The sequence below is a fragment of the Lissotriton helveticus genome, chromosome 10 (assembly GCF_964261635.1).
Source record: "Lissotriton helveticus chromosome 10, aLisHel1.1, whole genome shotgun sequence".
NCBI lineage: Eukaryota > Metazoa > Chordata > Amphibia > Caudata > Salamandridae > Lissotriton > Lissotriton helveticus.
The window spans coordinates 363,089,975-363,112,610 of NC_136071.1; the positions used below are offsets into that span (position 1 = coordinate 363,089,975).

Genomic DNA, 22,636 nt, shown 5'->3' on the forward strand with positions numbered 1-22,636 from the left:
ACTCCTGCATAGATAATATTGTAGTAATCAAGTCTCCACAACACCAATTTAATGTGGTAACTGGAGCAAGTGGAGCATCATTCTCAGTACCTTGAGATAAAAAAAAAAATGATATATTAAACAACCATTGAGGATTGGTAGCCAAGAAAGTTTTTTTTATATCTAAACACTGAAATTGTGAACTTTTCATGATTGGCTGCCTCCTACTTCTCCAGCCCGCTGAATGGCAGTTTCATTGTTGGGAGATTCTCCCACTGCATTTTAGACTTGCATAGTGTAGTGTTCCTTTAAAAGATGTATGTGTTTCAGTTAGCTGGTGAAGATGATATGATGATCATTCTGGATGACAACCAGTTGTGATGTTCCATGCAATTATAAAATGAATAGTGTGTAAATAACATAGATTAAAGACAAAGAGATCCCCCATACATCTGCAGTGGAATTTTGCTACATGAGGAAAGGCAAGACCCAAATACATATCCTACTACACACACAGTTCTTAGTATTGATCACATGACAATTCCCACCAACAAAACAATAAGGTGTCCTGCTGAGCTCATAAGAATTAGTAGATGTCCTTCACAGGTAACACAAATACAAACAGTTTTTGCTGAGAAAGCAAGTTTGGAAATGTTCATGGCTCCGATGCCAGATCACATGGTGTCTAAGTTAAAAAGATGGGCACATCCAGTAGGTAAAGTTAGCTTGAACAAACAAATACGATTGAGGCAGGTAAAGCTACACTAAAATTGGGTTTTTGAGAGAAGTAAGAATCCTTCTCAAGTAACAACTACAATCCTAGTCAGGGTGAACTACAAAAGTGAGTAAATTAACCAGTGCTTAACATTCTGGTAGCTTAGTACAAAAGCAGTCAGGCTTAACTTAGAGGCATTGTGTTAAGTATTTATGCAGCACACAAACAGTAACATATTGAAAACACCACACAAGAAAACTCCCACACTAATTAAGAAAAATAGAGTAAATGTAATACATGTAATGGTGTCAGAATAACATAAATCCAATCAGCAGAACTGGAGATGTTGAATTTTAAATGTTTAGCTAAAAGAAGCACCAAAGAGCGCAAAGCACCAGCTGAAGGTATCTGGTCACACTGGATAGGGTCAAAGTCACATGTTTAGTCTGAGCGCAAGGGCATGCAGGCCTGGGTACAGGACCAAGTTTGGCCTGCTGAGAATTGTCCCTTATGGTGTGAGGTCTGCATGGCATTGCTTTATGAAGCTTTGCATCACTCATCTTCCATTCCAATAAGGCTGTCAGGTGTGTGGCAAGGCTTTTTGGGGCTTTGCATCATTCTGCCTTGGTTCTGATGAAGTTTGTAGCTTCTGGCAATACTTTGTGGGGCTTTACGTCACTTGGTGTCTGTTCAGATGAAGCTTTCAGCTGTGTTAAATAACAAAATGCTGATGAGATAATTCAAACCCTGACTCATAACACACACTTTACTGTGTTTGCTGTGCTTCCAGAAAGGGGACTCAGTGTGCCAGGAGACTGCACCAGGAGACTCCAACGCAAGACCAGGGAAACAGTTGCCAAACAAGTCTTTCCGTGGGACTGTAGTCCTCAAGTAGCCACACCTCTATGGTGGGCTAGCAAGAGAGAGGGTTATACCATCTTGGGAGTGGGCATAATATTGCATTCTGGAATAGCTAGATGCCACACTTTGCAGGAAGGAGCTGGTTGACCATTGACTAGCAGTCACTGCATCCCGAAGGCAAATTGTGGACATAAAAGAAACAAGAATAAAAAACAACCACTTTGAGGTTGCCAAATAATCGCTTTTTTGGTTGCATGGAAAGGTTATCCGGTGATTTCTCCCAACATGCAATTATTCAAGAAATATTGAGAGAAGATGACACTGTCAACTGATGAGGGTAAAAGAAAATCTGCTTGCATCTGCGTTTCCCAAAGGTATACTGTGGGATCCAGTGACCAAAAAGGCACACAGCTCAGGAACATGACAAACAGATTCCTGACACCAGAGGAGAATGATAGGTTGACGAACAGCTGAATGAATGATCAGAGTCTATTTGTCTCAAAACCCACTGAAACCCACCAACTATCATCAAGACTAAGGCCCTCATTTTGATTTAGGGCAGACCGCCACCCACAGGCCTACGATGGTGGTCTGCCTGACATCCAGGGCATTGGGCTGACCACCAGATTACAAATCCAGTGGTCAGAGTGATGATGTTGGTCAGAAAGACTGCCATCTCCGACAGGCTCAAGGAGCCCATCAGGGGGGCGGTCGGACTCCTTACTCTACCATGAGGGTGGTCAATGCTCAGCCACAGCTATAGGGATTAGGATGTCCCTTTCCGACTGCCTTTTCATGGTGGTCCCACTGCCATGGAAAGGCAGCCAGAAAGAGACTTTGGGGGCCCATACAGGGTCCCTGTGGGCCACTACCAAGTGGCCAGGGGGGCACATGTGGTGCCCTGCAAAACATCCATGCACCATGTGGTGCCTGGCTCAGGGTGCATGGATGTATGAAAAATGCCTTTTTCTTCTGCAGCTTGAGCGTTGGCTCTTTTCCAGGCCGCAGCACAAGCCACAGTGGAAAAAGGCAGTTTCTGACTGCCTACACAGTGGTCTTATCGAAATATGGCAGGTCTCATTCCTGCTGTGATAGCTCAACCGGCTGCCATCGTAAATCGTAATAAGGCCCTTAGTGCCTAATTTAAATCTTGGCAGACGGGTTACTCCTTCGCAACAGTGATTTATATCCAGTCTGTCGAAATATAAATTACATAGGATATAATGTGATATATATTTTGGAGGACAGGATATCCGTGACCATTGTGACGGAGTGACCAGTTTGCCAAGATCTGAATCAGGCCCTAGGACTAAAAGAATATGTGATTGGAAGTGTCCCAGAGGTCATTCCTGTTTATTGTATAGAAAGCTCTTTGTCCAGAGCCTTTACCTTGATTGGAAGTGATGTTATGTGCTGTAGAGACCGCCAGTCATGGTCCCTTTTGGAGGGATCTGAGCACATGCGCAAGTTCCAGCTACAGGAGATGTGCAGGCATAGACATAAGGGTTGATGTGTTGGCAGATGTGTTAGTCCGCCACAACGGTGACAGATATCTCATCTGCCAAAATATAAATTCCATTATATCCTATGGGATTAATATTTTGGCAGACGGGATATCCGTCATCATCTTTGTGATGGAGTAACCCATCCGTCAGGATCTAAATCAGGTCCTTAATCCAATGTGTGCTTTGGCTTCCGCTCTGTACTCTTTTAACCCCCAAGTCTGAATCAGAGGGTCTACAACCCAGAACAATCAAAACCTTGTTTATTTTTGCTCATACGCTCCCCTTTTTTATCAAGAGCAATATCTGTCCATTCTTTCTTTATTCTTCTAACTTCTGTCTTGACTCTGCTTTGCTGAGTAAGCGCTGATGTGATGTGAGGACCCATATGTTATGCTCAGTCCTTAACTTAATAAATACCAAGGCTGTGTAGTATTGATCGCAACCGAACCCGAAAGTGCCGGTGGGCCCTCCCTGAAACCACTGGCTCAAATTAAGCACTGACTTTATCATCGTAATTACACTCCACGCTTAGATGCAGGGGATGTGACCATAACTATGTGAAATTCACACTGGGAGAAAGGGAACAAATTGAAAGCACTGGAAAAATAAAACTGGCCTGCCCAACTTGAAATAACAACAGGCCTCTATTTCAGGGTGGCTTGCAAGAACATAACAAATCTACTGAAAGCAGGTTACATGACTCAGAAATATGCACACGGTTCTTAAACTTATCTCCGTGACTGACTTTGTTGAATGAATTGAGACATCTAAATGGAAATTAAATATGTTGTCTTTATTATCATAATGGGTAAATTTTTTTGTTGAAATAGAGTGTCCGCATGACCAGGTATACAGTGACTGCGCCAATGCCTGTCCGCGTGCCTGTTCAGACTTGGACCCTGGCACGGAGTGCCTCAACGACAGCTGTGAGCCTGGGTGCGCATGCCCTGCCGGACAGGTATGTCTGAGGGAGCCTGTCTGTGCAGTCTTTCAAAGTGAAGGGAGCCAGTGGGTAGGAGACGTGGCCTAATGGCCAGAGCTGCCGACTGTAGGAAGGTGGAACTAGTTTGAGTCCTGGTGTCAGCTCCATGCTCTGTGAGTCTGAGCAAATCACTTAATCTCCCCAGACCTAAGAAGAAAATCAATCTGATCTTGTGTTACATACTTTGGTGCTCATATAAAGCACTCCAATGCCTTTGAGCAAGTGTGCACTATATAAAAATACAAACAAAAAAAATGGATTTAAAGGGTGGACCAATTGCCTATCCAGTGCGCTGTTAGTGGGTGGAAGCAAAGTGTGAATGACAATTTAATAGACCAATAGACAAAGCCCAGTTATTAAAATCTACTCGCTGTGTGTACAGTATGTGTGAATATTTTTGAAAAACTGCCTGGCAGGAGAGCTAAAGCTGTCTTAATGGTAAGATATAAAAAGTGAACTCATTGACCAGAGAAAATGTAGACTCAAAATTGCTCCCCCAATTGCCATAAAACAGACCTAATATAAATATAGGCAAAAAAAACTCAAAATGCATTTGAACCTAGTTTTGTACCATCTCGAATGTATATCATAACAAGAAGGGGTTTAAAAATGAAATTATTTTCTCTCTGCGAAATTTCATTAAAATTATACAAACTTACATGCATTCTGTAAATGTGGTTTGCCAGTATTTTCACGCGAGGGCATACCTGGTGTTAAAAAAAGTCACAAATGGTACTGCCAGGACTGGTGGGAGTAAATGTCTCTCTGCAGGAAAAATTTTTTGAGTGAGAAATGTTATACTCATGTCTGTCTCCTACGAGTAAAAATGGTGTGAATTGTGTAATGTGTATGCCATGAAATTCATACAATACAATATTAACAAAGTTCGTGAAGTTCATGAGGCGAAATTACATTTTTCATGGACCTATACAGAGTACGAGGAAAAGGTGATCCAAAATGTGAACTTTAATAGTTACCTCCCAGTGGCATTCCATGCTGGCAGGCTACAAAAAAAAATATTAAAAAATGAAAGACGACCTTGGTGCCAAGTTGCCTTTAAAACAGGAACTGTGATTTGCATGTTGTAATTGTAATTTTACATATTAAACTTGTGGCAGGAATGTCCTGTGTGCACTCAACCCTTTACAACAGGAGATCATAGGTATGTAGGAAAGAAAAGGCTCATAATGTTGGACCCTATGGCCCCTGTGGTGGGGTGGAATCACAGTCTCATAGCTTTTCTTGGCTCCAGGCCATTTGCCTATGTCTGAGGTTTCAAGCTCAAACTAATATTTAGGAGGTCCCCAAAATGATTTTTCCTTGGAGTGCACGTCATATTATTGTATGTTACTGGTAAGAGGATCTTTAAAACGGGCACTGCCTGTTTATTAGTAAAAAATTGTGATTGGTGTATGTGTTACAGAATTTCGAAGGTTGAGGTGTATGGATCTTCCTCTTGATCTGAATGCTGCAGAAACAGAATGAATGTTGATATGTTATTTCATTTCCTTGGTTGTGCGGGGGGTATGAAGTCACATTATTTCTATAGGTCTCCACTTTTGCTGAGAGGTGTGTGTTATTGTACAGGAGTCTGTTCTTACCTTCTAGGAAAGGGTTATGCTATATTTGTTATGTTTCTGTTGTTGCTTCAGGTTCTTCAAGATGGAGGATGTGTCCAAGTGGATGAATGCAGGTGTTCCCTCCTCACAGTCTTAGCTGTGTCCTGGTTTTCCAACCTTACCCTGGAGGAAAGGTTGACAGAATATCCTGCTGGCACCGTGATCCACCATCAGTGCAACAGCTGGTACGTGTGCTTAGACATATCTAACAGACATTAATAGCCATGACACATAAAATGAGCATTACAAGTACTAATTTAAGGCACCGTCTCTGCCACAATTTTGAACTGACTGCAGTCTTAAATAGCTGTTGAGCTGGAACAGTTATTTTACCATTTTTGACAGTGGTAAATCTTTGATATCAGAAGACATTTTAAAGCATATGCTGCTTTTGACTGGAAATGCTGCAGCATTTGTTGGCATTTGCATTGACCTTAGATTGTAAGGCTTAGAACCATCATCTTTACATCCACTACCTCATGGTTACCACACAACCACCGCCACCATTAACACTAACACCATCACTATTACGAACACTGCCATTTTCACCATCATTGCCAACACCAAAGTATTTAACACCACCACCATTATCATAACTATTACCATCACAATACCATTGCCACCACCCCTGCCACCCTGACATTACCTTCACTACCAACATAATTAACACCATTGCCAGGACCACTTCATTAGCACCACCACCACCACCATTAGACACATTAATTTTTTGATCACCATTGCACCACTCCTCCTTCCATTAGTACTGCTATTTCAACCACTATTACACTTCCGTAACTTCACCAACAAAAGGATCAAAATATTTACTACAACCACCATTTTCACAACCCTTACTACCACCACTTTTAATGCATGTATCACCCCCCACTAATACCACCACCACTATTACCATATCCTTCTTTACCACTGTACTGTCTCTTTATCAATGTCACCATTACAACCACCATTACCATCACCGACATCCCCACTACCATGACCATCACCTGTACCGCATTACCAACATCACATTATCACACCATACCAAGCCACCAATTACCACCACCATTGAACACACCAAAAATATTGCAACAAATGTAGCTAATTACAAAACAATTACCAAGGACACTAGTGCAACACCATTACTACTACCACTATTATCACAATAGCCACCATTAGCTCCTCTGCTATTACAATTTCCACCAACACTGCTATCACCAATATGGCCAACACCACCACTACCTTTACCACCACCTCCATTGACAACCAACATCTCCACTTTCATTTGCATTGACACCACTACCATCATTACCATGCCAACATTCCGACCACAACAGTTATCACGCCAACCATAAACATCAACACAATGGCCAACATTCCACCACCAATACCACCACCAGCATTTCCACATTACCACCATCGCCTGCACATCATCATTCCCACTCTTCTAAACTTAATTGTCACCACCATTACACCACCACATTACCAAAGCCATTGCCACCAATCCCACCACCACTTTACCATCACCAGCCCATTACCTCCATTACCATCAGCGCTATTAAAACTAAGGCCACCATCACCTCCATTATGACTAGCATAGGAACTTTCACTATTATCACAATTACTATTTAAAGCATCAACATTTTTAAATAACACAGTTACCACAACATCACCACTAATGCTACCATCACTACCACCACCAATACCCCTCGACTATTACCATTACCGTTACTACTACTACTATTACCACAATAGCCGCCATTAGCTCATCAGCTATTATATTTTCCACCAACACTGTTATCACCACTATGGCCAACACCACTATTACCATTACCACCACCTCCCTTAACAACCATCATCTTCACTTCCATTGACACCACAACCTTTATTACCCACCAACATTCTGAACACAACAGTTATCACCACCAACCATAAACATCAACACCATGGCCAACATTCCACCACCAATACCACCAGTAGCATCTTCATGTTACCTCCATTGCCAGCACAACACAATTCCCATTCTTCTAAACTTAATTGTCACCACCATTACACCTCCACATTACCAATGCCATTGCATCCAATCCCAACACCTCTTTACCATCACCAGCCCATTACCTCCATTTTCATCAGCACTTTTAAAACTAAGGCCACCATCACCTCCATTATTACCAGCTTAAGAACTTTCACCATTATCACAATTACCATTACACGCATAAACATTTGTAAATAGCACAGTTACCACAGCCATCATCACTAATACTACCATCACTACCACCACCATTACCCCTCTACTATTACCATTCATGCGACCACCACCGGCATAACTACCACTGTTACTACATTAACATTTCTCCCACCACCAACATTACTATCATTAGCACTACTATATTTGTCATCAATTCCATTACCACTAGCATTATAATTGCTACAATTACCATCAATATTACCACAGGCACCACCAGCAGCATGATTGCCACTTCTATTGCCACAATTTACATCCCCCCCTTTAGCTTGCCCACCACCTTTCCAGCATTACCACCACCACTATCAAATTTGTCACCACCATCATTAGCCCTATCATTAGCACCACCACCATTAGCACCACCAGTATTAAAATTATCCTCTTTGCTACATCACAACAGGCACCAATCCTACCCCTTACCATCACCACCATTACTGCTAATACCATCCCTATTGCAGTCACTACCATTTCCAATGCTGCAATTACCACCAATATAATCACCAAGGGAACCACCAACACTATTAGAAACATATTCATTCTCACCTTTTGCTCTCCCACCACTACTGTGTCTATAAATGTTACAATCAACATCACCACCACCACCATCATAATTGCCACCACTACAATTTGCACCATCATTACCACCACCAGTACTAGAAATACCACCACCACTGCTATCACCCCAGCAACAATGCCATCCCCCACCTTTACCATTGCCACCATCACTTTAATTATCAGCAGTATCAGAGTTGCTGGCACCACCGGCATTACCTCCACCATTTTCACACCACTATCACCACTTCTAATAATACCTCTACCATTACCAACACTCTGATTACAACCACCATTACCACAACCGCATTGATGATAGAGTTCCTTCCAAAATTGCCATTGCCAGTACTGATCCCACAACTTTCCTTAAAACCCCCACCGGCTACACCATTACCAGCAGCAATCTTCACTAGCATCACCAGCATTTTCATCTGCACTGCCATCAGTACCACCTTTATTACGTGCTCCATCTATTATTACTTCCACTTCCACCTCCATCTTTATCACAGGCCCCACCACAACCATTATCACCACTATTACCATTGCACTTATTGCCACCACCCTAACCATTTATAGCACCTTTGCCATGACCATCCTCACCATTTCCACCACTATACAAGTCAAGTCAAGTCAAAAAGGCTTTATTTCGATAACATTTATCATAAAAGCTTTACATTTAAAAACAACACAAGAAGACAAATGTGCAAAAAGTTTGTGTGCAAATACTTTAGAAAAATTTAACTATTCACTTAAAAAAGGCTTTTCATAAATTATTTAAAAAAGAATTGAACAGTTAATTTAAGCCTTTTGGCTCTAATAGTCCAGGCCCATGCTAAAAACTTGGCTAGAACACAAGCATACAAGGTGCGACTATCAGACATTAATATGCGTAAGGCCTCCACATGACGTCTAGTGCCCAGCTGGCGGCACAAGTGTTTGAGCCATTTCTTCCTAGGCAGAGCATACTCTCCACACTCAAACATAAAGTGCGCCACTGTCTCAGGTCTATTTATACATACTGGACAAAATTCAGTAGTTTGTGCAGGTGATTTCCACCGTGATGAAAAGGCATGCAGGGGGAGAGTTCCAGCTCTAAATTTAAAATAAAGGGCCCTATCAAAAGGTTTTTCAATAATGTCCAGGTACAATTCCCGTTTCGGTAGGTCCTTAAATTTCAAAAAGTCCTCGGTGAGTCTGCCCAGGGATTCATTAGAGTTCCTTTGTAATGTAACCCAATTCCAATAAAGAGTTTTGAGGGTTGCTTTTGGGGGGGAAGATCTATCTACCCAGGCTTCCTTCAGGCCCAAATTGGTTAACAAAGACTTCATATCTCTCAGCCATTTGATTTTGTGCCACCCTGGTAGAGACATGATTTCTGAGAGGCCCTGCGCGTATTTACCAAGTTCCTGAACTCGCCACAGACGTGCCCATAACAAAAGTGGGCGTAATTTTGCTAGATCGTCAATGGGACGAGAGCCTAAATCAAACATTAATGGGACCATGGGAGTGCCTTGCGGGAGTGCCATAATTGCCCTGCAAAATTTCCTCTCAGACTTGGGCAATTCATTGGTGATAGAAGAACCCCATAGCTCTGCCCCATAGAGAGCAGAGCTCACCCCTTTGGCTGTATAAATTTCAAGGACAGCAGCTATCGGTCTAAATACACAAGATCGTTGTTCTTTCAGCAGGGCTCCTGTTATTCTCTTGTGATTAAGCAACATCTTGTCAAGGTGTGGGCCCCAGTGCATTTTGTGAGACAAACGAATGCCCAAGTAGTCGAAAACTTCTACCCTCCCCAAAGGTTCTGCATTCAGGGTAGGCGGGTGTACTGTTTTCGAAGGTGGGTTCAACACAAGGTATTTTGTCTTGTCAGTGTTGATTACCAGGCCTCGCTTGGAGCAGAAGGATTGGAAGTTGTTTAATAGTCTCTGTAGTCCTATTGGAGTTTTAGATATTAAAAGCGTATCATCCGCAAAGAGGAGGGTCGGTATACGCTCTCCAGCCAGGGATGGTTCGTCTGAAGGATGTTTTCGAAGATGCTCGACCACCCCATTTATGTAAAGAGAAAAGAGGGTGGGAGCTAGAACACATCCCTGGCGGACTCCTCTCTCAACCGGGATACAGCTGGTTTTTTCGCCTTCTGATCCCCACCTTATCTGAGCAAAACTTTTTTCATGTAGCCTAACAAGTAATGAGAGAATATTGGGTGGCATCCCCATATCATCAAGAACTCTCCATAGGGTTTCCCTCGGTACTAGGTCAAAGGCAGTCTTTAGATCGATAAACGCGAGGTAAAGACTGCCCTTGCCTATGACCACAACCTTCCAATACACCATCATCAACCTGAAGGCTTGCTCAATTGTGCCTGTTCCCACTCTAAATCCTGCCTGATAGTCTGAAAGGATTTTGTTTTCGTCTATCCAGTCTAAGATTCTGATCAATAGTACCTTACCAACTACTTTTTGGCTAACGTCCAGTAGACTGATAGGTCTATAGTTAGACGGATCTTCCCTGGCACCTTTTTTATAGATGGGAACAACCTCCGCCCCCTCCAAGATGAAGGAATCGGAGCTCCCCTACAGATGGCGGTAAGTAAGCAGTGGATAAGTTTGCCCCACCTCGGGATATCTGATCTCAAGAGATCCCCAGGACTGCCATCCGGACCAGCAGCTTTTTGGGGAATGATGGTACTTATGGCATACTCCACTTCCTTTAGTGTGAAATCGAGTCTTTCGAATTGGGGCTCCCCTACCAATGGGCATCTACTCAGGTCCCTTCCCTTCCATTCAACAACATTAGAGGCATAGATGTCAGTGGGGTCAACTTGACGAGTATATAGTTTGGAGAAGTGGCTGACCCATGCCTGACTTGGGATGCTACATGTTATAAGATCACTGTCTGGTCTATTTCTGGCTCTGATTGTGTCCCAGAAACATTTTGGATCTTTTTTAGAGCTGGCCTCTTTAAGTACACGCCAGCACTCGTCTTCCCATTCTCTTTTTGCAAATGTTAGTATTCTCTTGTAATCTTTTCTAGCCAACTGGATCAGGGGTTGGAATTTACTTTTAACGGCCTCTATTAAAAGAGACTTTGCCCGTCTACATGAAGACGTGTACCAGTCATGCTTTCCCCTGGGTTTTTGATTGGGCAGGTTCCTCCCTGCGGAGCCTTTTACCAAAAATACCTCCCCTATGGATTTTACGACCGCCTCAAAAATGGGTGTAGCTTTTTCGGCTGACATATCCAAATTGGTAGTATCTAATTCCATTTGTGAGGCCTTTAGTAAATCATTTATGGTGGAGAGTTTAAGCACGTCAGCAGAGATTTTACACCACTTTAGGCGTCTACCGCAGGAGGAAACCATTGTACTATGTGCACATTTGGGTGGGGCCACGATTGTTTTACTTGACCAGGGATTAGCTAAAGATAGGGATAGCGAGTTGTGGTCGCTTTCGACAGTAGGTATAACTATCATATCTTGCAACAGTCCCCAAAGTTTTAAATCCAACAGGATATAATCAATCCTTGAGGTTTGATTAACTCGATTGAATGTGGGAGCACCCAGGCGATCTGACAAAGTGCGGCCATTGGTAGCTCTTAGGCCGAACTCTAAAGTCATCGCGTTTAACTGGATAGCATTTCGGGACCATCTTTTTATCGGAGGGATGGTTAATGGTGGAATACCCCATTTAGTGTCATCCTCATCTAGGTCTGGAATATCAACCATAGGAAGAGGCTCATAGGTACAGTTAAAATCGCCCGCTACTAGGATATGGTCACCTTCAGCGTGGTCTCTAAGTTGTGCCTCAAGGTTAGTTATTACCAATGATGCGGCCCCATTTTTGGTGCCTCTAGCATAGACATTATACAGGACAAGGGTTAAGCCCCTACTGGGGTTTCTCAGTATGATTCCAAGTATATCTGGGCTATTAACCTGCTTAGAAGATATGCAGCAGTTAAGAGAAATGCTTACCCAGATAAGGAGCCCCCCCGAGGGTCGTCCCCTCCCCGGTATTGCTTTCTCAGCGGGTATGAAATGAGTTACAAAACCTAACCTATGGAGCGGTTCGACGCTCCAAGTCTCCTGAAACAGGCAAATTTTGTGCGCATCGACCAAGTCATTCCATTCTGGGAAACCCAGTTTCCTATGGATCCCTGCAAGGTTCCAGCTAAGGACTTTTATAACGTCCTTATCAAAGTTGCAATTATTTTTGGTATTAGTATTAAATTGTGGTCCCAGTCCATTATTTTTGTGGTTATGGGAAATTGGCTGGATGTTACTGGGAACTGTGATGGTTATAGGATTAGAGCACTCGGATTGCGAGCTAACTATCGTGGATGTCACCTCCCCCCTTTTCGGGTCCAAGGATAGGGTGCTGGTTGCTTCAGGAGTAAGTCAGTCTACATCTTCAAGGGCACAAAACCTATTCCAGTGTGCAAACTGGGATAAAAAGGGGTCGGCTACAGGAGGGGCCTGCCAAGGTAGTTGCCATTGGAGGAAACTATGGTGTGGAGCTTGTAAATGTGCTTTATTGATTGGTAAACTTGGCCTCGGGGTATGTTGTCTAGGAGCCAATGTATAGAAGTAGGAAAGGGGGAATGGGTGGATTTCGGTGCTAACTCCACTGTTGTGTGTGTTGCAGATATAATTCACTACTGCTGGGTTCTTAAAATTAATAGTAATGACATCCCCTGCTATTGTTTTGATGTTCCTACCTATCCACTCTCCTCTTCTGACTGCTAGTATTTCTCCAGTCATATATGGGGGTATAGGTCTATTTATCTGTAACCATTGAGCGCATTTATTTCTTAGCTCGACAAAGGATTCCCTTCTTCCTTCCTTCAGCGGTGGTACACCCGTCAAAACCACCACAAAGGGTAATGCTTCTGGTGGTAGATTGAGTGTGCTGAAGCGAGTTGGTTTGGACTTTGCCTCTTTGTTTTTAGTAGGTGTAGAGACTGATGTTGTATGTTTCCTGGTGCTTTGTTCGTCCTTGCCTCCCTGTTTAGGAGGTTTGCTTGTGCCAGAAGCCTGCTGGGGCTGTGGGTTAGAGGCAGTAATAGAATTTGAGACAACATTCGAAGCTTTCTTCCCAGTGTGGGTCGAATGATGCGTGACTGGCGCTGAGTTTACTGGGGCTGGTTTAGATTTAGAAAGAACATCCTTTGCAGGTTTGCTGGATGGTCCCCCCGAAGACCCCACTTTAGTGCCCTCTTGAGGTGTTATGCCCGCATTTCCACTTTGCTTATTTGACCCAAACCCTTTAGTATTGACTAATGATGTCAGTCTGTCAATTTTTGACATAAGAGGCTTGATGTGTGCTATAATCGTATCTTCAAGATCGGCTTTCAGGTCAGCTACCATGTTTGCCACCCAACAAGGTATGCCTGGTGAGGAGTTGGAGGTTGGAGTCACTAAATTATGATTGCGTACATTAGCTTTAGGTTTTTTCTTGCTCTTGTGGACGCTACTTGAGGTGCTTGCGCTCTCTTTTCCTGCAGTTGGATTATTTGACATTTCAGTATCCCTTGTGGGGCTAAAATCAGGAAGAGTATTTTGAAAAGGCCCTGAGAGCTCGGTAGAAGGCTGGCCGCACGGGAGCTCAACAAAAGAGGCAGTGATTCCAAGGCTTAAGTCCAGATCATCAGTAGCATCTAGAGATATAGCCAAGGTATCGACTGCTACCTCCTGAGAATCGTGCACAAGTATTGTTGGAGGTAGAGATAGCCTCCTTTCTGTGCTGGCTATAGCAGAAGATACTGCCCCTATAGTCTGTTGTAACATAATGTCAATTGCAGTAAGGGTGGGGACTGGTTGAAGGTTGGATTCCTTTAGTTTGGTTTTCGATCGAAGAACAGGCATTCTTCCAGATTTCAAACCCCTCCTCATACTGTATCAATTGGCCAAGGAAGAGAATATGCAGGTGGAATAGCAAAGCCAGTATTGGGGTAGATGCAAAGATGGACACTCGGTAAGGTATAAGGATAGAGAGCACTGTACGGGCAATAGCTAATTAGCTAGTTACCTGACCGATGTGAGAGAAGTGGCCCGGCCAGGCCTCTTCTGGCCTCTGAGGGCCTCAGAGGGCCCGCCCTTTGCCCGGGCTTCGCTCCGGGCGTCCCGCAGAGCGGTCTCTGCTCCTTCTTAAGTAGCCCAAAAGGAGGGCGGTGGGCGGGGCTAGCAGGGGGCGCTGGCCGGATGTTGGTAGGCCACGCAGGGACTCCTGGTAGAGCGAGTCCCTGCCGCGCTTCACCCCTGTCGATGACTCACCGCCTCACTGCCCCCAAGGTCCGCCAGACGCACTCTCCCAACGAAAGAAACACGCAGCGGCACCCGCGCAGCGGGTGTGGCAAGGAGCAGCGTCCGTGGCAGAGAGGACGGGCTCAGGGCTCCAGCAACTAAGGATTCCGCAATTAAGTTCAGGTAGGCACTTCTGTGCAAGAGATAGCGTGTTCCCACTTGGTCCCCGGGTAGGAGACTCTTTATCCACTCGCTCTGCCGGGCGGGGGGCGGGGCTAGCAGGGGGTGCTGGCCGGATGTTGGTAGGCCACGCAGGGACTTTATTACGGGCTCCATCTATTATTACTTCCACTTCCACCTCCATCTTTATCACAGGCCCCACCACAACCATTATCACCACTATTACCATTGCACTTATTGCCACCACCCTAGCCATTTATAGCACCTTTGCCATGACCATCCTCACCATTTCCACCACTATACCTTTAAATTTAATAACACCATTACCACCAATACTGTTACTACCACCATTACACATTCTACTGCCATTAACAAAACCACCATCACAATTACTGCCACCTCAATTACCACCATTGCCACCACCAACACTACCATTACCAGTATTTGAGTTATTACTATCATTGCTGCCACCACCAACAGTGCAGCCACCAAAATCATCATCTGCATAATGCCCACCATTACCACTACCATCATCACTGGGACAACATTCCTGCCACCATTCCCACAAACACCCCTATTACCATCTCCATTATAACCAACACTAATGCTGCAATTATCACCATTGCAAACACTATTACAACCATGCATCTACTATCACCAGTCAGTGCACCACCTTTACAGCCATAAAAATGATTACCACAACAATATTACCTTATCAGCATCATTAAAACACCACCATGATTGCCACTGCCACCCCCATTACTACCACTATTTCCAGTAGCACCACAACTAACAACATCACCATTACCAGTACTAATAGATTACCACCGTCACTATCGCCATTACTTTCACCACCATTTCCACTTCCAAAACCATTAAGACTGTCATTACCTCAATCATTCTAACAACAATCACTGTTACCGTCACTGCACCATTACCACCACCACCTGTTACCAGCATTTCTACCTTTACCACCCTACTATTACCACCACTACCATGCCATTACCAACACCATCACTACCACCTTATCATTACCATCCTCATTTGTATCGCCTTAGCAAAATCACCAGTACAATCACTACCACTAACTCTGTCATCATCATCATCATCATCATCATTATACCACAGTGATGGCACCACCAATAGCATTATCACCACAGTTACCACCAACACCATTACCACCTCAACTATTACAACAAATATTGCCACACTTACTGTCACCAACACCATAGCCATTACCACCATTATCATTATACATCACCTCAAAAATTACCAGCACATATATCACCAGTACTCCCATTCTCACAACAATTAATCCCATAATTACCACCACCGTCACCACTAGTGCCACAACTCCCACCACCACTCCTACCACCAGCTTTGCCACTATTCTCATAACCATCCCGTGAGAAATTGAGTTGTTGGCTCAGTGGGCTGGAAAATCTACTCAAACAACAGCCACAATCTCTGTCAGGGTGAACCACTAAAGTCCCACAAATAACCATTGCTTAACCCTCTGTTCGATTGGCAAAAAAGCAGTCAGGCTTAACTTAGAGTCAATGTGTAAATAATTTATGCAGCACACAAACAATAATAAAGGGAAAACACAATACCAGAAAAAATCCACAGCAATTTAGAAAATAGAGTAAATTTCAATAACATATTTGACACCAAAACCTCAGAAATCCATATAGGAGAGTCATCTTGACTACTTTTATCCCAACCTTTACCACCAGAAAGCCACTACCACCACTACCATTGATACAACCATTAGCTCAACCAGCACAATTCAGTCACCCTCCGCCAATAACATGATGTTGTACATGCCATCATTATTATCTCCACCACCACCATTATCACCACTGCCATCACCAACACCATCATTACCGCTAGTAAAACCCCATTACATTTACCATGATCACCATCATTATCTCCACCACACCATGATTACAACATTAACATAACCATTAAAACAATCGCCTCCATTGCTAGCATCATCACCATTGCCTCTCCTAGCACCACTTTTATTATCATTGTTATCATTATCGCCACCATTACTTCCACTATTACCACCACCTCATCGCTACCACCATTACCATTATTACTGGCACCATTACAACCATTGCTTCCAATGCAACAACTAGTACTATTGCCAGCACCACCACCATTACCGCCATCACTTTACAACTCCTAACAACTTCACCAAAACCCCCCATCATTACCACCAAGATTACCACCAGTAGCTCCACCATTATAACTTTTACCACCACCACTACAACACCACATCCTAAATTATCCCCACACCACCATTACCACCATCATCATCATTATCTCACTTGCTGTTGTCACCACCATTGCCATTAGTACTCGGACCAAGAATACCATACTAAAATCACCATTACTGCAATTTCTGTGAACACCTCCATTACCAACAGTACTACTGCCTTCATTATGACCCCTATAATTCCCGCTATTACCACCACTATCACCACCAGGTTCACCATCCTTACTACCATTCACATCACTGGAATTTCCAAAACACTTACTTGATCTCTTCATCATAACCACACCAATAATAGCATTGTGGTTACCGAGAATTAAGCTGCCATTAACAACAGGTAACCACTACAATCAGTGTCATCGCCAACTTTAGAAGCATAATCACAGATAGCACAACCAATACTGCCAACACCACAATTGCCACCATCCACTTTTTTACCACTGTTACACCTCTATTACCGACACTAACACTATCACCAATACCAGCAGGTTATCACTGACATCATTAGCTGTACCGCTGTCATTACCATCACAACCATTACCACCACCATTAATGGCATCATTACTGTCACCACAATTCACACCACCACTGTGAACATCTCCTCAACATTACCATCACCACTACCATTAGCATTACTACAGTCACTTTAATATTAACCATTATTATCATCATCACCCTATTGCTAAAACCACCATTACTACCACCATCACTACCACCATTATTATTACCACTGCCACCCCATTATAACAACCACAGTTAACATCACCACTATTGCCACAATCTCCATCATCATTATACCATGGCCACCACTGCCACCACCACCGCTATTATCACCACCAACACCATTACCACCATCTTTACCACCACTATCATCACTATGACCACCATCATTGCCATCTTTACTGACGTCATCACAATTAACACAGTTACCAACACCACCATCAAAACAAATAATGCATTAGTGTTCAGAGCACCACTGGCATTACAACCAGCAACATACCCAGTGCAACCTTCACTACCAATGCCATATTTTGTACTATTCCCACCATTTCCTACTTTGCCATTGTTGAACTTGGCCCTCTCTGCATGGTCACCCCCAAACGTTTTGCACTACCCCTCCTATTTTTCTGAATATGTTTTTGTTTGCTTGTAGTACTAAAGTGTTTCTGCTCTCTCCTTTAAACATGGTGACATTGGCTTACACCCAATTGGCACATTTCATTTACTTGTAAGTCCCTAGTAAAGTGGTGCTCCAGGTATACAGGACCTGTAAATTAAATGCTACTAGTGGATCTGCGAATCAGAAAAGGGGGTGGTGATGAACAGAGTGTCTGAATTAAGCAGACCACTCTTACCCAGTCCAAAGATCAGGGCTTGATCCATCACCGTTATTTAGCTCACTGCCCCATCCCAGCTCAGAACCTGGCTATATGCAAATTAGTCTGTCCCTGGCCCAGTGCATCATGGGAACAGGGCAAACCAAACTACCAAGCCAATTCTTCACCAGAAAGGAGACAACTTCCGGGGGCCAGTTTCTGCCATTTCAGGCGTCGTCGGCCCGGCTTGCTTGAATCCTGATGGAGCAGTGAGCAAGGGACTCATGTCTGAGTATACCCTGCCACACCTATAGTGGCCAAAAACGAATCAGAAAAGGGGGTGGTGATGAACAGAGTGTCTGAATTAAGCAGACCACTCTTACCCAGTCCAAAGATCAGGGCTTGATCCATCACCGTTATTTAGCTCACTGCCCCATCCCAGCTCAGAACCTGGCTATATGCAAATTAGTCTGTCCCTGGCCCAGTGCATCATGGGAACAGGGCAGACCAAACTACCAAGCCAATTCTTCACCAGAAAGGAGACAAGCTTCCGGGGACTAGTGGATCTGCAGCACTACTTGTGACACCCACTTAAGTTGCCTTTTGAAACAAGTCTCAGGCATGCCATTGCAGCCTAAATGTGCAGATTGAAACTGCCATTTCGACCAGTCAAAAGGATCCTTCCTTGTTAATATATATGTTACCCCTAGGGTAGACGCTAAACGGCCCGTAGGACAGGGTGCACTGTATTTAAAAAGTTGAACATGTACGTTTATGTTTTACATGTCCTGGTAGTGAAAGTAGTGAAAACCTCCCAAATTCATTTATCACTGAGTTACCTTATTACATTTAAGTGATAACTTTTGATTGGAAGAAGGTAATAAAGTCAAGTTTGAAATCAATTGAATTGGATTTTAAAATCCTCTTTACCGTTAAATCAGATTTCAAGTCATAATTCTGAAAATTTCCCTTTTAGAAAGTTGATATTTTATTGTCCGTATCATTTGGTGCCTGTAGCCTGTTCCTGGGTTGCATGGCTAGGTGTAGTAGGCAGTTGGCCTAAGTTTATTCCTTCCAGGCAGCCTCACACTAGAGCGTCGGGATGTTGGCAGGATGGGCCACATCTGACTTTAGAGAGGGGCTGAGCTGTCTACTACCACACTTGCACTTCAAAGGCACTAGCTCATCTCACCCAAAAAAGGGTTCACACTAGTCTATTGTACCCCTAGACAGACTGGGACCAAGGGAGGGAGCCTGGACATCCCAGACACCTCTGTAGAAGCTTATCCCACTTGGGCACCGGGTATAAATATTGGACCCTCACACCCACTCTTCAGATCACTTCTGGATTTGTGAAAGGTTCAGGAGAAAGAATGCTCTACAGGAAGAAGGACTGTTCTGCTTTCCTACCACTTTGCTGCCTTGCTGCCCTGCTGCCTGAGTGAAAAGGATGGAATCTGCATCTTGAACATAGGACCATAAAAGTGACTCTGTGAGCTAGTTGCCTGGCTTCCTGATCAGAGCCTCAGGTGCAGAAAAGGCTCCAAGCATGCTGAATTACAATTAAAATGTTGGACATGTACTTTTAAGTTTTACATGTTCTGGTTGTGAAAAAGTCACACATTTGTTTTTCACTACTGTGGTGTCTACCTCTCCCATATAATTACTGTACGAAATTGGGTTGTTGGTTGAGGGACTGTGAAACCCTAGTCAATCAGCAACCTCAATCCTTGTCAGGGCGGAGTCACAAGCAAACCCCAAATTAACCTGTGGTTAACCATCTGGTAGCTTGGCTCAAAAGCAGTCAGGCCTCACTTAGAGGCTATCTATAAAGTATTTATGCAGCACTTCAAACACTAATAAAATGAAAACACAATAAAAGGAAAATCAATCTGGATAAATAGAGTGACATTTATCAAATTATTTCAGACCAAAATGACAAAAATGCAATCAGTAGTACTGGAGATATACAATTTTGAAGATTTAAGTGAAAAAATTGCCAAAAAGCACAAAATGCCAAGTGTGATTTTCTGGTCAAGCTAGACTGGGACAAAGTCACAAGTTTATGCGGATCATGATGGAGCATGGCCTGGATACAGGTACCAAGTTAGGCCCACTGAACAAGAATACCTCAAATCCTGATTGTGGAGCGTTGCAACGTCTCGCTTTGAAAATGCTTCGCACATCCGAGACAATGCAAGGTCCTGGTGTGGAGATGCAGAACCAGGGGCAATTCCAGGTAGCTGCAGGCTTCGATGCAAGGTCCTGCGTGCTCTTTGAGCATGCTGCCTATGAAGGGCGTGCAATGCAAAGTCATGTGTCGAAGATGCATTGCACAACGTGGGCTCTGAAGAAGTTGTTGGCCTTGTGTTGCGGAGTCTGGCGTCCTGGCCTAGGATGCCATAGACCAGGGGCTTGCAATGCAAAGGCTTCCATTGAAGATGCGTTGCGCTGTGGCTGTTCCAAGGTGGTTGTGGGCTGCGATGCGAAGTCCTACTTCTGGAAGGAGTCATGCATTGGGTCCGATGTAGTGTTCTGTGAGCCAATGCTTTGCGCAGTGGCTGCAATGCGGAGTTCTGCGAGGCGATGTGTCACCCTTTGTCTCTGATGCAGAGTTTTGGGAGCCAATTTGTTGAGCTGTGTCAGTTAAGCTGGGGCCACAACTGGGCTGGCAGAGCACCTTCAGGCCCATTTCCACGGGAGGGCACCAACTGGGACGGTAAGTCTTGCAGCAGACATAGTCCAGGTGCTGGGTTCAAGGTGGTTGGAGCCTTCTGTCTCTGAACATCTGGTCAGGAGACCAGCCAACTAGCCCTTGAGGTCACTCTGGTGGTCAGACAGCAAGGGAGCAGGCAGCAGGGCAGCAGAGTAGCAGTCCTTCTTGCAAAGCAGCACAGCAGTCCTTCTAAGTCTTCCACGGGTCCAGAGGTGCACTGAAGAACTGGGTATGAGGTTGCATTAATCATACCTGATGGCTATTTTTAAGTAAGAGATGGTTATTTAGGTTTCCACCCCCTGAGGTGCAAAGGATTCCATTCCTCCCTGCCCGGCCCCAACTCAACTGGAGATACAAAAGACTAGTGACAAATACTGTGTGAGTATGTGCAGGCAGATTCTTTGAGAAGTTCAAGTGTGGTAGGTGACATTTCCTCCTTCTCGTTAAGTCAGAGTGGTCAATCCTGCCCACACCTCTCTTCCATTTGGTGCACTGTCTGGGAGCCATGCACAAGGACCAACTACCAGCTAGACTTACTCATGTGATCCTGGGACAAGTTGCAGGCATCAACTGGTTTGGACAGGAAAATGCCAACTTTCTAAACGTGGCATTTTCAGAACTTTGACTTAAAATCTGACTTTCCATTAAAGTGTGCTTAATTACAATTTGTTAGACACCAAACTAGACCTGTCTACCTGCTCCCAAATAAACGTAATCTCTTATTTAATGTAGGCCTAGGCGGAGTTCCCCGAGTGACCAAAAAACTCAGCCGTGGAATTCCGCAAGTGGCGGAGTGCATTTAGTCGTGCCGTTTTTGCTGATTTTTAGCACCAGGTGTTAGTTCCATGCTGCAAAATCTGCACAAATGGCACCATGCACATCGCTAGAGGGCATTGCTTCAATGTACTGCTCGAGTAGATGGTTTTCTCGAGCAACAGCTTCCTTAACACAAACAGACGGTTTCTCAATGTGAGAAAAGTAACCTTTGAGCATCCTTTTGGTATCTTGGCACAGAGCAGTGCACGCTTAACTTAGAGGCAATGTGTAAAGTATTTGTGCAACACTTCAAACAGTAACACAGTGAAAACTTACCACAAAAGGATCCCACACCAGGTTAGAAAAATAGAATGATTTCTTACAAATCAAGACTTAAAGAAAAAAATCAAACCAGTTGAACACGAGATATGTAATTATAAAGAATTCACTGAAAACAGTACCCTAAAGCCCGAAGTGCTAACTATGGATATTTAGTTGTACCGGACCGGGACAAAGAACCAAGTTCAGGTTGACTGCGATAGACTGTGTCCTGGTTACAGGGGCCCAGAAAAACCCACTGAATGAGAGTCCATTAAGTCTTGCTTGTGGAGCGTTGCATGGTCTTGTGCCGTGTAAGGGTCACACAGCGGAGGTGATCCGTCAGTTCTGAGGAGCTGCAAATCTGAGATATGAA

At 43.9% G+C, this 22,636-nt stretch overlaps 1 protein-coding gene across 1 annotated transcript in view; it reads left to right on the forward strand.

Annotated features, from left to right (window-relative positions):
* Positions 1–22,636, forward strand: part of LOC144784018 (SCO-spondin-like) — a 1,726,865-nt gene that overhangs the window by 1,564,812 nt on the left and 139,417 nt on the right. The window contains exons 114-115 of the mRNA XM_078662721.1: positions 3,891–4,018; positions 5,695–5,846. Coding sequence (XP_078518847.1) covers positions 3,891–4,018; positions 5,695–5,846 — 280 coding nt within the window. The remainder of the gene's footprint in view (positions 1–3,890; positions 4,019–5,694; positions 5,847–22,636) is intronic.